General features: G+C 45.8%; 1 protein-coding gene across 1 annotated transcript in view; it reads right to left on the bottom strand.

The window, feature by feature from the left end:
* The window catches only part of LOC146197127 (phospholipid-transporting ATPase ABCA3-like), a 47646-nt gene extending 35207 nt beyond the window's left edge, over positions 1 to 12439 (bottom strand). The window contains exons 1-5 of the mRNA XM_084597126.1: positions 12193 to 12439; positions 7596 to 7699; positions 5518 to 5646; positions 3222 to 3444; positions 143 to 507 (exon numbers count right to left, since the gene is read on the bottom strand). Of these exons, the coding sequence (XP_084453252.1) occupies positions 143 to 507; positions 3222 to 3444; positions 5518 to 5646; positions 7596 to 7699; positions 12193 to 12439 (1068 nt within the window). The remainder of the gene's footprint in view (positions 1 to 142; positions 508 to 3221; positions 3445 to 5517; positions 5647 to 7595; positions 7700 to 12192) is intronic.
* Between the last annotated feature and the right edge of the window lie 3881 nt (positions 12440 to 16320).

The following is a 16320-nucleotide window of genomic DNA, read 5'->3' as shown; positions in this document are numbered from 1 at the left end:
ACGAGAACATCAGTGGTCCGCTAATTAACAGCTGAAATCTGGAGCATGAAACCTGTGTACACAGTTGTGATCTGCCGAGATTCTCAATATTTGTGCACTTGCTAATATGCGCAGTCGTCCCCGCTTTGATCAGAGCACTCACATCGGTGAAGAAAAGCGCTCTCTCGGGAATGCCGTCGGCCCCGGGCCACACTCGGTCCACGTACAAGGTGAGGAGCAGGCAGACACCGAAGGTGGCCATCATGGCGTGCACCATCTTGTACAGCGTCACGTCCAACAGAACGAACCGGTCCATGTCCTTTTGCGTCAGGAGATCACCGCCCAGGTCCTCGTTGATGAACATTATGGTGAAGCTGTACGTGAGCGCCACGTCCGGGATGAGGCAGCTCATCAGTTGGAGCAGGCGCGTCATGTTGATGTACTCGATGGAGTAGCCGACTAGCGCCACCACAGGCAGGAGCGTGGACGTCAGCGTCATTACCGCCACCGACAAAGCGGCCACGCCGGCTGCAGGCACGAGTGTGCAGCCACATATGCAGTCGCCGGCGTTTGCAGTATGCTATATAGCGCTCATATCCCCGAAGTGCTCTTTAGAGAAATGGATTCTGGAGGCGGAGCGCAAATGCGTCCGTGTGCTATGCCGTGGCTTTGAACGTTAAAGATCCCCAGTTGGTCGAAATTGCTCCGGTACCCTCCACTACAGCACCTACTTCGCTCTCTCTTCTTCCACCTTACGCAACACCTCTAGGTGGTGTTGTCTTATGGCGCGGTTTAGGTGTCGACCAAGTGTGAGATTAAGAGGCGTCCGTGTGCTTGCGATGTCAGTGAACGTTGAAGATCCCCAAGTGGTTGAAATTACTCCGTAACCCTCCACTACTGCACCTCTTTCTCTCTTTCTATTTCACTCCCACCTTCCTCCCTTTCTTTACGGCGCGGTTCAGGTGTCCACGTGAACATTGTTACAGATATGGCGGCTTTATTTTCCTGTCAACCAATTATTATTGAACGAGTAAAACTGCGCGAAAAAGACGGGACGTAAGAAACACACTGGCACAAACAAGGCACAGTTTTACTCGTATGAACCAACTAGCCCTTCAGAGTGTATTACTTCAATTATTATTATTATTATTATTATTATTATTATTATTATTATTATTATTATTATTATTATTATTATTATTATTATTATTATTATTATTATTATTATTATTATTATTATTATAAGTATAACAGATGCTGCTACTCACTGAAGAGATACCCTGATGACCTGCTGCTGCTGCCGATTGTGCATGAGCTAACCGCGCAATAGTATTGCAGTGACATATATTCATTGTCTGAAAAGGGAAACGTAGTATATTTTGCTATTGATAGTATATGAAGGAACGGAACTTGTTGGAGGAAAGGCGAAGCGCTTCCTAAAGCACGTATCACATATACCTAATGGTGGTGTCCATTCTATGTTATTGGTCAAGGCTAATAAAGCTCGCTTTCGGACATGTTTGGATGGAGGCGAAACGAAGAGGCGTCCGTGTGCTGTGCGATGTCAGCGCACGTTAAAGATCCCCAGGTGGTCGAAATTACTCCGTAGCCCTCCACTACGGCTCCTCTTTCTCTCTTTCCACTTTCACTCCCACTTTCCTCCCTTCCCTTACGGCGCGGTTCAGGTGTCCACAGACACAAGTGTGACAGATACTGCGCCTTTCTCTTCCTGTGAACCAATTATTATTATTATTTTTGTCGTCAGCCAGTAGTCGCGCCACTTTTCAACCCGGTTAAGACCAACCTGAATTATTTTGCTCGGAAATTTTAGTCCTCGAGCGGTATATCCCGCAGTCATCGGCAAATAGACAAATATTGCAGGAAAGCTGCTCCGATACGCCATTGATATGTACGAAGAAAAAGGGGTGGCTAGGACAGATCCCTGAGGTAGCCTGAAGTGGCGGGAAGAGGGTTAGAGCACTGATTTTTTATAGTTACTGATTAAAAGCGGCATATGTCAAATTCTTGAATTCATGTTAAGATATTAGGGTGCGAGCTCAGTTGAAAAAGCTTTTTAAATTATTAGTATTTAGAAACTACGCGATTTCAATGCGATATACTCCGTTATTTTGCAGGGAACGCTTGTGAGTGAAATGCGACGATAATTTAATATTGAATCTTATTTGTTAGCACTATATATACGAGCATTTGTATACAAATGCTCCTTTTATCGCATATCCTTGAAAGCAACACTTTGAAGAAGCACGTCTAAGCCCTGCGAGCACTGTTGGGCCGACGCATTTCCGTAAGCAATTACAAAGTAGTGAAATGAAATTACACTGAAATGAGTAGTGTCAAAGCAAGGAGTTGGGCAGCTCAGTTGGAGGCGTCTCAAGAAGTGCCAGCTATCTGACCGTTGAGATTAGTTTCGACAAAACTTCGAAACTCTGGTGGGTTATGTTTGCGCGACTCAAAGACGTCACTAAAAGAATTGAATGAAGAATTCGTTAGGTACATACGAAAAAAAAAACGAATTAGTCTCCAACAGGAACAGTCGTGGTTTCAAAGTCACTTGGCTCTTTATCTGGTTAGCATCATAACATCATAGGCGGTGCTCTTCACTATGGTGACTTGCGATGAATAGTGAGTAGTATCAATGACGTCTCAATAATATCAACATGCAGTCAAAATAACATAGTCAGATTCATTCTGATTGGTGGCTAACGTGGACCAAGATAAATATTGCCAGTACATGCAGTCTCCTGCATTTCTTGGTTTCGATAGCCTATAACACTTGGAGAATTTTTCCGTACAATGCCATCAATAGCCCTTCCACCGGTGGCTTTTATTAATTCTCACATATTTACGCAAGAAACAATTCGGCAAAATGTTTTCCGGTACGGAAAACATTTTGCCGAATTGTTTCTTGTTTTTTTTTTTCTTCTTGAACCAACATTTTTGGTTCATGGCCCCTTTTTCCAAGCTTTTCACCCCAGAAGAGCCGAGCACCGGGCCGGGGGAAATCTTGTACCCATTGGCAACAGGTGGGTAGCCGGCGGCACTGGGGATCGAACCCCGTACCTCCCGAATGCGAGGCGGATGCTCTACCACAAGGCCACCGCTGGGCAGGGCAGGGAAAAAAATCAGGGAAAATGGGCAGGGAAAAAATCAATACCTTCACGATTAAGTAAAAGAAAAAAAAATCCAGCAAGTAACAACGAAGAGGTCCGTGGAGTGCTCACGCCTGGTCGCGAAGCTGGCGATGAGCAGGCAGAGTGACAGCGAAGAGGCGAAGAATAACGTGACCAGGAGTAGCTGGACATCTATGCTGGTGGCCTGGAACACTGCGGTGTAGGTCCACACCACGGCAGTGGGAACGGCAATGGACATCAGCTTGGTCAGCTCCACGAGCAGGTTTCCCAACCAGTAAACCCAGCTGCTGACGCCGTACGCCTGCATGAGTTCCTGCCGAAAGGAGCGCGTCGCGGTGAGCATCGTAACAAGCGCGCTCTTCACGATTATTATACTCTCATAGAGGCGAAACAGTAGTACATTATTGGTAAGGCATATATTGGCTATGTTGTGCAATGACAGCGCCTTAAGACATGTACGACACAAAGACGTATGACCGGGCGATTACGTGGTCTCTTGAGGCTGTTCAGCGGTAAAAGGCGACGTGAGATGATGGCACACAACTCATCAGGGGAAAAAAAAAAAAGCACAATACGAAGAGGCAGAAAAAGAATTGAGGTCTATAGTTCGTGTTACGCCTGGACAGTGAGCGTTGTCATTAAACTTAGCCCGAGAGTCGGTAGGCACCTATTTGATTGCGACGGTCTCTGTAGCGCTGTCGCCCACGAAGACGACCAAGAGATCAACTTCAAACAAAAATCTCATCCATTGGCAAAACTGCGAAGATGTTGCGAACATTTATCAAATTCGTAATTAACGCCGTAGTTACAATACCTACTTCAGGGTTCCCTTAGCTGCTGCGGCTGCCATGTTTACAAGTCGTTCATGGCCTTCAGGGGCTGTTGAGCAGGGTGGTCTCCCATTGGGTAGGTGCTTGGGGAGGAATGTGGCCATCTATATATAGCAGGTCCATAGATCAGGAGTGCACAGTGCAGACAATCTGGACTCAAGTTCTGGGTACCAAGTTTGTAGTGATCCTTAATTGAATGTGAAATGGGTTGGCTTGCATCATTCTTATTTCTTCTCTTTCCAGGGCTTTTCCAGGGTGGCATAGTTATTTCATTCTGCGACGGTGCCTGGATTAGTAAATGGCGGGCGAGGTCGCGGGCAAGTTTCTTGTCCCGTACTTCTTGGTTCGTCAACGCCCTTTCAAAGCTCATAATACTCAAGAATCGGGCGACCCTCTCACCTAACCAACTCTTGCTGTAGTTTCTGCACGCGGCTTCATAACCTTATATAACGGCTGCCTGAAGATTCGCCTTGACGGGGAGGGCAACGGTTGCCTTCTGGGTAATCACAAAATCTCTAGTTTTTGATAAAAGCGCAGTATAGAAATCTACATCTCTGATCGGTAGCCACCATGCACGGTAAAAATGCCACCAACTGGTCCGGCTATGCTCGCGCATATCGCAATGACAAGACCAGGCAGGTATAATCCCCCCCCCCCCCCCCCCCGATCATCTCTTTCCACATAGGGTGGAATAAGTCTCTACCGAAGTGAAAGACATTCGCAATATTTTTCGTTTCTTCAAAACAAAGTTTTCTCTTTGCCACGTTTGTATAATTAGCTGCAATATTCGCCCCAAGGTGTTACAAATTGTTCCGGAATCCACAGCGCTCAATTTATATATTTTAATTGAATAAATGTTCTGTTCTTCGCTCTGGCACCTGTTTCTTCCTTTACTATTACTACTACTTCTACTATTATTTACTATTATTACTACTTTCTTCCCTTCCTTCATGGAGCAGTTGATTCGGTGCACCGTGAAGCCAGACCGTATACGTCTTTGATTTCATCGAAACAAATTCCCTACCTGCTGAGGCAGAAGTGGCATTCGATGTGACGACGAACAGAATAACGAACAAGAAGGCTAAAATGTAGCCATTAAATGCATTAGCTTCTTAGTTGTTAATAGATTCTCGGCAGAACCTGCCAGCAATTTGCGGGGCCTACAAGGAGTGATTTGCATTGTTTTCTTTATTTTATATTCCTTTCATATTGGAGCTTTTTTTATCACGTATCATGCTCTGTATATATGTCAAAATCAGTGTGAAGTAAGTTCTATATTTTCCCCAGCTTACGTTCTGTCTTGATCATTTCCATGCACTGCGCAGACTGCTGTCGTAAAGGTGATTTTTTTTTTTACTTTTCCTCTCCTTTTAATTATGGCGCTATCGTTTTTTAGAAGTAATTTCACAACTCATAAATTGTTTGTTTCGAAACTGTTTGTTTATTCACAACGTGCTATAACCACGTGAGTTCACCAGTCCTGTTGATTTAAACCGGTGTCTGCGATAAGGTGATTCGCGTTTGAGAAGCAGTAATCAGCAAGTAGACTCGCACACCTTAGCCCCACTGTTGATCTCCATGGAGACGCGGTAGGCGAATCCCGGCATCGGCATGCTGAGCACCAGCACGAACGGCAAGGAGGTGAGCACGTAGCCGGACAGCCCTTTCTTGTAGAGCAGGTTCACCTGAAAAGTACGCCTCACCCGCTCACACCAATGGCTCCCCGTGCTCTTCACACTTGAAGTTTTACTGGCACAGACTTTGCTGGTGCATTTTAAAGGCTGAATGCAAGCCCAATCCACATCTGGCACGTCTAGAAACTGTAAGCGGCGGCGGTATGCTGCAGGGGTGACTAATACTTATTGTCAGTGAAAATATCGGTATGAGAGTGTAACCAGTGGTTTTTCTGCACAAAGGAGAAAGAGAATATACAGCCCCCCTTGTTTTTCAAAAGGCAACCCCTTAATTTGCTACATATTTTTTATTTTATTGACTACCAAAAATGACTGCCGAGTTCACGTTAAAGATCCCCAGGGGGTCGAAATTACTCCGGAGCCCTCCACTACGGCACCTCTTTTCTGTTTCACTCCCACCTTCCTCCCCTCCCCTACGGCGTAGTTCAGGTGTTCACAGAGCAAGTGTGACAGATACTGCGCCTTTCATTTCAACCTATTATTATTATTATTATTATTATTATTATTATTATTATTATTATTATTATTATTATTATTATTATTATTATTATTATTATTATTATTATCATCATCATCACCATCGTTGTTATTATTATTATTATTATTATTATTATTATTATCATCATCATCATCATCATCATCTCCTCTCCACTCAACACTCCCTTGCCCTAGGAACCGTCCGCCCTCCCTATTTTCGATACCTGTCGAAACCCCTGGTGGTGGTGACAAACCCATAGACGTAAGGCAATCTAGATTAACCTGGCGTGTCATTGAAGTTAAACCTATATTGTGCTGACGTACCACTTGCTGGCGGCCAGTAATGTAGTACAAGCGCTTCTTTCACTGACAAATTATCTTCGAACAAATCTCTATTTCTCCGGGCACAAGACTTCCTTCACGACAGTCAAAGGCTGCTACTCGAAGAAACAGTATATTTGTAGGTAATAAAGAATGATATGCAACATGCGCATGCACAAAGGTTCCTCAAAGTCTGCCTCAACATATCGCAAAATCAAAACACCTAAATAGCTTACCTCGAATTTCGGATTGGGTAGTAGCATAATCTTCGACCAAAATCAGGTTTCAAAAAGAAGCATCAAAACAGCCGCAAAGAGCAAGAAAGTAAAGTTTAATCATAAAAAAAAAAAAGATGGATTCGTCCTGGATGTCCTAATAAAGCCCAAGGCTGGTACAGTACGTATGACGACACCTCAATTCCAATTTAACTCTGCTCTTTCTTTCCTCGCTGTGTGCGATTGGCTCAGTGTGTCCGGCCAGTTACATATTGGAATGATCACGAGGTGCGAAAATCTGGCTTGGATACTGCTAAGCGGAAATGTCCTATACGGAACTCGGTGAACCACTGTTTTCCTAAAAAAAAAAAAAAAAAAAGAAAAAAAAAGGAAAGAAAAAAAACTGTTTGTAGTAAGACGAAATTGTGTCAACTAATTTCGCTTGTTATGTTTTCGTGTGATGCCTGAAACTAATGCGAGCTTTACATCTCAAGCGATGATGTGTGCTTGAATGAAAACCGTTATTGCACAGAAACTTGCTAAATCAGGCTCAATAAAGAATATCTGCGCCGAATGTCCATATCCAGTAAAAATATGTATAAATTAATTACAATTACAGTAATTACAGCAAAATGTATGTAAATTCATTCCAAGACGGTGAATGAGGGGTCCTACTTTCCGTCACTATATAGCCTGCCGGGAACCCATGCCTCAAGCTTTCTATGCATCAATCATATCTATAGCTTTGTACTTATGCTCCCTTTTCAGTCCCATTATTTTCTGAACCTACGATTTTTTGCAAAGGACCACTGTGACTCATTATATAATATCATTGTACCTTGACGAGGCCAACCGGTGGAATCAATAAGGTGGTGACAGGTAGACCAAGCACAAAACAGTGCTTAAGCAGCAAGACGAAGCACACACCTTTCCGTTCATGGTGGTTGCGTTGGCCGCTCGAAAAACCTCAGCCTCGATCTTCCTGATTACATCGACGGGGAAATAGGGTTCCGACGTCGATGACCAGTACACTAGAAAAGAGGAAGAAAAGGAAAGAAACTGCATTAGCGGAAGCGGGAACGCCGTCAATGAACCCGAAGCGTGCATATCGCAATAAAGCCGAGCCCTGTAGCCACTATAGCACCGGTCAAATGCCGATCCTTGCAGGAGCTTTCATAGTCCTGTGAAGACAAACAGTCTGTCACAAAATCGCTGTAAATTGCTTCAAAAGTACGTTGACGTTCGTTAAGACCCCTGGTCCTCCGATTCGCAAGTGTAGTGGGTAGATTCATTTCACTTGTCATCTTGGTACTTGGCATGCAGCATTCGAGATGGCCACTTCAGCATAGCGAACATATTGTGGGGTACGCAATGCTTCTTCAGTAGCTGTCGTCTGGTCTCGAGATTTTCTATGGGCAGCTTCACTAGACACGCTACTCTGCGTCACGGCCAACGGCAATCATCCCAGCAGCAACTGCAGAGCAAGAATCCAGGCAAAACCATTGTATATGTGGGCAGAGCTCTGCCAGTGTCAGCAAGCCACATTGCGAGCGCTGCGCTGGATAAAGACAGCTGACGCGTATGCCTGAAGCGCAATTAATTTTATCCAGCGTAGTCGACGTATAGTAATCGCATCAGTCCATAACTTTTTCAACCTTTCCCTTTACGCCACGGAGTGCATGGTGCTGCAGTGAATATGCGTTGTTCATACAGGTGAATACAAATGAAGACAACAAAGCATGAACATTACATTCATGATTACACTACAATTACGTGCTGCAAGCACCCTTTTTCTTGTCTTTAGCCAGTCTTCGTCGTGGTGTAACCATAAGTTTAGCAGAGAAATAACAGTGAAATTCATATAGTGTGTTCCCTTTCACATAGAAAGTATCTACACATAGCTGTAAGCCTGAGACGCCATATTGGCTACTCCATAATAAACAATCTGACACACATATCACGCATCCACGGGGTAACATGTTAGGCAATGACGTAGTTAGTGTCTGTTACATCGCTCCTTGTAAGCTCCATGTTGATGTCCCTCGCATACAATTGAAGTTTCATCCGCGTGCACAAAATCAAAAAATATTTAATGCACTCGCCTTATATTATTCACATGCACATGCCTCATATCATAGCTTTTTACAGCTTTAATTTGGCGCGTCTACATTTTGAACGTGCACCGGCAAATAGTAATATAGTAATAAGGGAGTATTTACTCTAACATCCACCCGCACGCACCTAGTTGGTTGCCAGACATAATAACAAAGCGTTCGCGTTTAGCTCAACAAAGCACACAACAAAGAAAGCGCCCGTAGTGCCCTCCCCCTTCTTCTTGTGAGTGTCTGTGTTGCGCTAAATAGCCTATTATGGCAATCTATACGTCTACAAGAAATATATATGCAGCTTTAAAGGACTATAAACATCAAATTTTGATGGCATTCTTCGTGTTGTTAATGATGCGTAAGTCATTTCTGTATATCAGTCCGCACGCAGTTTTCGCCTACGTCCGCTAAATAATTTATAATTGAATTTTCTTTTCTCGCCAGTTTCGGTATCTATAGCCGAGAGTTGGCTGTGACGTCACAATGATGTCTTTATGCGCGGCATGAGAACAATCGATGTAATAGCTCATTCATCACTTGTGACTCCTGTCTTTGAGGCAGGCTGGCATTATCACTGTAGTGAAATCAAATGAGACAGCAATGATTATATCGCTGTATTTTCATCCCTCGCGTGGCCTAGACTTGACTGTGACGTCATAGTTATCGCTCGGCTGTCGAAATTCAGGGTCCGGCTGCCTTCATTGCTTTGCGTTAATCTCTGGATGAACAGTGGCAGCGACGGCAGCATAGAGGAACGCCTACAGGCGACGGCCGACACCATTGTGTCCTACGCGGCCGAAAGAGGTCTTTCGTGCTCTCCGCAAAAATCCAAACTTTATCCGAACTTTTCATATATAACCCAAAATCAGTGAGGCACAAGGGAGACTTTAACGTAGAAATTAAGGTCGACGGCAAAACCGTACCAAAGTCCAGCAAATCAGAATCCTCGGACTTTTTATTCAAGAGGAAGGGTATAACGACGGAACGATAAAAAAAAAACTCACTACCTACGCGACGCAAGTAACAGGGATATTTAGGAGGATTGCATTCAAAGGCAGAGGCCTCAAAGAGAGAAGCCTCTTGAGACTGATGCAAGCGTACATAATAAGCCGAATATGCTATGCCACACCGTTCCTCAACATCAGGACCAATGAAAAAGATAAGATAGACGCACTCATCAGGCGTTGCGTCAAGAGGGCGCTGGGTCTACCCATCTCCTCTTCTACGGGACGCTTGATAGAAATGGGAGTGCATAATAGCTGGACGGAACTTGCTGAAGCGGTGAGAATCGCCCAGCATGAGAGATTAAGTAGGTCGAGCACGGGTCGAACCGTCTTAGAATGGGTGGGTCGAAAAATAGATAGGGGTAACGCCGACAGGGTTGCCCTACCGCCACAATGTCGTGAGAACATCATTGTTCGTCGTCCTCCCCGCAAAATGTACCCAGAATACCACAAGGAGAGACGGGAGAAGAGAGCAGAAGCATTGGTTAAAAGAGCAAAAGAATTCAGAGTAAAAGAAATTGCCTACGTAGACGCTGCAAGCGGCCGATCAGGGGCGGCAGTCGCCGCGGTAGTCGATGGTAGCGGCGCACCAGTCGTCTCCGCCACCATCCTAAGCAGAAACATAGACACGGCTGAAGAGGTCGCAATAGCGCTCGCTTGCGTCGGAACGATGGCTAGATTGATCTTTAGCGACAGTAAAACTGCTCTCTGGAATATCGGAAAAGGCAGGGTCTCGCAAGAAGCCGCCCGAATTCTAACAGCTGCAGCTAAAATCGATCGCAAAATCACCCTATAATTTGGGTCCCAGCACACACGCCCGCCCCCGGCAACGAGGCGGCCCATGATTTAGCCCCAGATCTCTACTTCCGGGCAAACGCGGAGCCGCCCGACTGCCCGGCGATGGACGAACGTTTGCAAACCTATAAAGAAATAATCGAAAAATATAGATTAGGAAGACGTCTGATGCCGTCACTGGATCCTAGCTTATATAATAAAGAGGCCATAGCCTGGCGGCGATTACAAGCCGGAAATTTCCCGAACCCTGTCTGGTTGTTTCACACTCAGATAGATGAGAGAAAAAATGATAAATGTAAAGCCTGCGAAGCGAGGGGGACCCTCGACCATATACTTTGTGAATGCCCTAAGTCTCCGGGCGCTAGGGACAATATTAAAAGTAGAGAAGCTTGGGTAACCCTGCTGCGAAGCGACGTCCCCGCTGACCACCAAAACGCCGTCCGCCTAGCGACTGAGGCCGCGAATAACCAATGTATATTCGCCAGTCCTTAGTCGCAGAGGTTTCAGCCCCCGTTCCTCAGGCCTGCATGCCAGGAGCGGGGAGTAGGGGGCCTCCTAAATCGGTGGAAATAAAATTTAATAATAATAATAATAATAATCATCATCATCGGCGTCGAAACCGAAACCGAAACAGGTGAGAAAGTAAATTCGATTATAAATTATACAGCAGTCGTAGGCAAATGTGACGTGGTGATCCGTGTACAGTAATGTCCTAGGCATCAGTACAAATTGTAAAACAGGAACCCAAAAAATAGATGTCTTCGTCGTTATCTGGTGTTTGCACCTTGGACCACAGCCGGTCCAGCCAAATTCACTCCATCGGATTCTTACTCAAGTTCTTTTAATTTCACCGTTTTAATTTCATGGTCAGTATCTGCATTCACCACTTGCCACAAGTAGACGTAGTCACAACTTGAAGCACCCCGCTGTGACTGTGTTAAACTGCTGATACCTTTAGAGGCTGTTGATCATTATTTTTCTGCATATCAATTTCTATATCCACCGTCCTGTTTTGCCTCTCGAGCTCTGATCATAATTTCCAATCCGTCCGCTAAAAATACTCCAACTGAACTGGAGATTTCTACTACATTGGGGCTCTTGAGCTCCTATAATTATATGTCCGGTCCACATCTTGAAGTAGCAATGCGCCATGTCGTGGCTGCCTGCTGCATAAGATACTTCATTTTTTTGCGTCTGCTGCAACCGACCATTGAACAAGCATAAATCGTTAAAAATGCTCGCGGCAATGCCAGTGTGACTGGATTCTCCGGGCATTAAATCGAACTTACCATACCATGAAATATCATAAGCTATAATGCTGCTGGCAACGTGTTGTACCGTACTGTACTTTACCATAACATACAAGCTCGGTTTGGTTTATAAGGTTTGCGTCTAAAAATGACTCAGCCTACGAGGTGCGCTGGAATCCAGGGCTTCGAATAATGTTCGCGCCCTGACGTTACATTAATACATGGACGCCTTGCGTTTCACCTGCATCAAAACGTTGCCGCTGTGGCCGGGACCGAACCCGGGTCCATAGGCTCAATAGCCGAGCTCCCTTACCACTGAGCCGCCGCGACGCGCTCACCAACTCGCAAAGCGGGTGTTCAGTTAGCGTACCAAGGAATGCTTCGCGGATCGTGCGTCGTCGCTTGCCCTCTTCCTTGATGGGCAGCGCGCGCGAAAAGTCCAGCTCGAGCACAGAGTACGCGTACGAAAGCACGGCCGGCAGCAGCATCTCGAACAAGGTGATGGCGTAGTGGTGATGGAACTGCGTCACTAGCAAGTTCTTCCACAGGAGCAGGTTGAACTGCCGCAACACGCGCAGTGCGCCTGCTGCCAGACCTGGAGGCGGCTGCATCGTCATCGCAGCCTGCACAGCACGTCAGACTCCATCACAGCAGGGAATTGACTTGGCTAGGACCTTTCTGGTCCACCTGGTAAAAAAGGGAAGCCGCAGTACCAATCCAATCCAATCTAATCAGAGGCACACTCCATCTATACTGTGCGGCCTTACCAAAACCACCTCGAAGTCTTGGCAAGAGCGACTGACACCGAAATACGGCCACAGAACTGCGTATAGGTTTCGTGACTGCAATGAACAGGATAAGTGTTTTGGCTAGTTGGTGACCTATGACTAACGGTGCTCATGCAGTGCAAAGGTCAAGAACGAAAGAGGCAGAAAAGACACAGAAGAGCGTGTACCTCTGGGTCGTCCCTGCAAGGTTTGCCCTCTATGTTAGTCAACGTTAGATATCACCAGGATGTCGGCCGCCAAGATTAAGACCCCGGGCTAGAACCCTCACATGATGTGGAGTCTATTTACCTGTCCTCTGGATATCACGGCAAGATTAAGTCGGGGTTCTTACTTCCATGATGAGGCAGGTTCACTCGTTGGCTCAGACAGCGATGAATCGCTGCAGCCAGATCCCACCGCGATCACTCTTTGGAATGTTGTCCACTGGTCACGAAAAAAAATGATGACCGCAGGCGCTGCGCGGGCAACAAGATAAGCGGTTCCTCTCCCGAGATCACTGCGAAGAAGCTTCAGGCAGCGTTAGGAAAACCTGCGGACGGAGGACGGGACCCGAACACCAGCACGTGTGCACGTGTGCACCTTCTTCTATTTTCATTCTCTTCTGGCGCGATCTGTGCTATGGAAGCAGCTCATGAGCAAAGCAAGTGCGTTCCGAAAGCCAGCTTGTCCTTTTTGCTGGAGGAGGAAACAAATTGCAGGATTTTAACTTAGTTAAACCGATTAGAATGTGCGAAGCGTTTGAGCACGGATGGATGTTGATGTAGACGACTGTACATTTAATGCACAGCGCGATAGTGTGTGCACGCCTGCACGCGGGGCGGTCGGGTGCGGCGATAACTACGGCTCCGAATTCGTACACTAAAATTATCCGCTCTTTAACCTGGTTAGACCGATACCTTGTCATTTTGAACTCCCACGCAAGGACACATGACTGTGATGCCACGATCCTGCGGGCAAATCTGGAATTAGGCACAAGCATGGTCGTTGCTCGGCTCAGAAGATTGCATGACAGCTGGACAGCTTACTAAAGCGTTGGGCAGGGCACAGGTAGCCCGTGATGCTATCTAGGCTCTGTACCCAAGATGAAGATGGTCATCGGGGTATGAACTGGTCAGCGCGGCTTCCCATTGAGCGGGGGTTAGGTTTGGGGATAGAAGGTAGTGTTCGAATGGTGTGGCAATCCCAGATTACGTCGTAAATAGACGACTATGCATTGTTGTTGTATTCATTACCTCAAGTTCAGAACAAGTGCATGTTTTCAAAGAAAAGGGGCTCATTAACTAGTTTTGTTTTCGCATGCTGTAAAGTACCATCATGACAATCAGTACATCCGCAGGCCAGCTCTTGGGAGCGTTCTATTTTTGCCATTTATTAACAAACAAGCACCCCATTGTTTTTATATGGTAGTCTTTATATACTTGCTGCGAGCCAGAGACAACCTCTAAAAGCGAGATTTCGGTATCGGAAGCTTAGACCCTTCCCACCAGCACCTTGTAATATCCCACAGTTGCCTTGAAATTAAATGTGATGTCTTAGAAAGTTTGACTGCTGTGTGATGTTAGTACCTGTGCACGAGGTTGAGATATGGAAACATGCTTGAAGTCGACTCAAGGTCACGGCCTTCTCTCATGTATTTATTTACCCACAGCGCCAAGCGGCGCGTTACAGTGGGAGTGTGTGAGCTTGAGGCTTGGGAAGTAGTAGAACTGTAATTAATAAATCTTCACAGCCTGCCTGTCTTGCTCTCGCGTCGATTTTAGAGTCCCAGCGTGTGGAGGCTGGGGCTAGCTTGTAAATTACCTGGCTACTGCAGAGAGTTGCTCCGAGGTCAGGACTTACAAAATAAAATTAAACATTATGAGGCTAAGCTAACGCCCGGAAGTGACACATGGACTACGAAAATCCCGTAATGGAGGCTTTCGGCTTATTTATAAGACAACTGTCGCCAACGCTTCGTCCGTTTTATCACTGCCATCGAGTGCTGCTCCTGGACAATCATATGGGTCAGTGCGGTCGGGGAGTAAGAAAAGAAAGACGTCTTCTCACTGGGGTTGAACATTTTAAATCGGCTTTGAGGAAATTATGGGACGTGGTAAAGAAGCGAGAGAGTCTTTATGGTAGAGGGCTTCAATTTAGACCATGTGGAGTTATTTAACATGCAGCCACAGCAAATAATACACTACTATTTTTTTTATAATCCTGCGCCACAAAATTGCAGCCGTCGCATCCAGGACTTGCGATCCCACGACAGCGACAGTCTACCATAGGATTCAGGAACGCTCGAGCACTTCGTATTTGTCCATCCTATACCACTACAGCACCGTAGATGTATTGGATGTCCCTTTCCATTCCCGGCCACCAACTTATGTTGGTTCATTGCGGGTGGGACAGGGTAACCACCGATGGACTTCTGGCCGATGGACTTCGACACCATTGACGGCTAAATCCTTTGTGTCTTCCCCCCCCCCCCTTCTCTTTCTCAATGACATGAATTTAGGTTTAGCACTCGAAAGATATAGCCACTGAAAAGCCGCTTGGAGAGGATGTCGTACAAGTAAAGCTGCAGGACCGTAGGAGAACGTTGACCATCACACAAACGCTCTCGTAAGCTCGCAAAAGAACTTCTGAAGTAGTATGCTCAGGTCGAAAGACTGTGATAAGCAGATCAATCAAATATTTATGAGATGCAGAGTTAATCCCTAGTGCACGTGACACTGTAAATCCCATTTCTGGAAGCATGTCATAGCTATACTTTATGGTGAACAACAAGATTGCCGATTGCTGTTGTGCACCTGAAATATGTGCTTAACCATAATTATGACAAAGATATCAACAGTTCTTAACACCACAACAAACTTTGCTGAGAACATTCAGGTCTACCTGGAAAGAGCAGAAACCGCAAACACACCTAACACGTGGTGCGTATAAGGCAGTGGACACTGTAACAGTCCAATGTCATTGCTATATGTATTTCTATAAAATATATGCCAATTGGCTCGTCTGTCGGGTTTCTTCTGGTGATTGCAATTGACAGTTTTCGACGGCATACTCTAATAATTATTTGCTCCTCAGTCTCGTCGCAGACAGCTCTGGTACAGTGGTTCCGGTTTCTCATCATGCGCTGCCAAACCAAGTAAGCACCGTGGTCAAACTTACCTCGTAAGAAAGGCAACTCGCAAGATCTGTGCACAGTTTCAGCGCAAATAAGCCTCCGGTTGAGGCGGGAGAATTTTTCAAACAGGGGTTCGATAAAGTTGCAGAACACTATATGTATTGTTGGTTGATTGATTGGGAACTAATCAATCATTCAACCAATCACAATGTGATCGGGCGACCTACTGATCAGAGATTGGTGATTAGTGAACGAAACCTTCATGCTGTCACAAATAATCTCGTGTGCGTGCGTGCGTGCGTGCGTGCGTGTGTGTGTGTGTGTGTGTGTGTGTGCGTGTGCGTGTGTGTGTGTGTGTGTGTGTGTGTGTGTGTGTGTGTGTGTGTGTGTGTGTGTGCGTGTGCGTGTGTGTGTGTGTGTGTGTGTGTGTGTGTGTGTGTGTGTGTGTGTGTGTGTGTGTGTGTGTGTGTGTGTGTGTGTGTAGTTCGTCCGCAGCCTTGAAAAATTCGGAAGAAAGGAAGCTCTTGACACGGGACGAGTGTTAAGGGAAGTGTATTGGCGCAGTAACGCGTATACAGGCTATACTGCCCTAATTATT

This window comes from Amblyomma maculatum, chromosome 3, assembly GCF_055883805.1.
Source record: "Amblyomma maculatum isolate TAMU_Amacu chromosome 3, ASM5588380v1, whole genome shotgun sequence".
NCBI classification, from domain to species: Eukaryota; Metazoa; Arthropoda; class Arachnida; order Ixodida; family Ixodidae; genus Amblyomma; species Amblyomma maculatum.
This window is presented reverse-complemented; position numbering and strand designations above follow the sequence as displayed.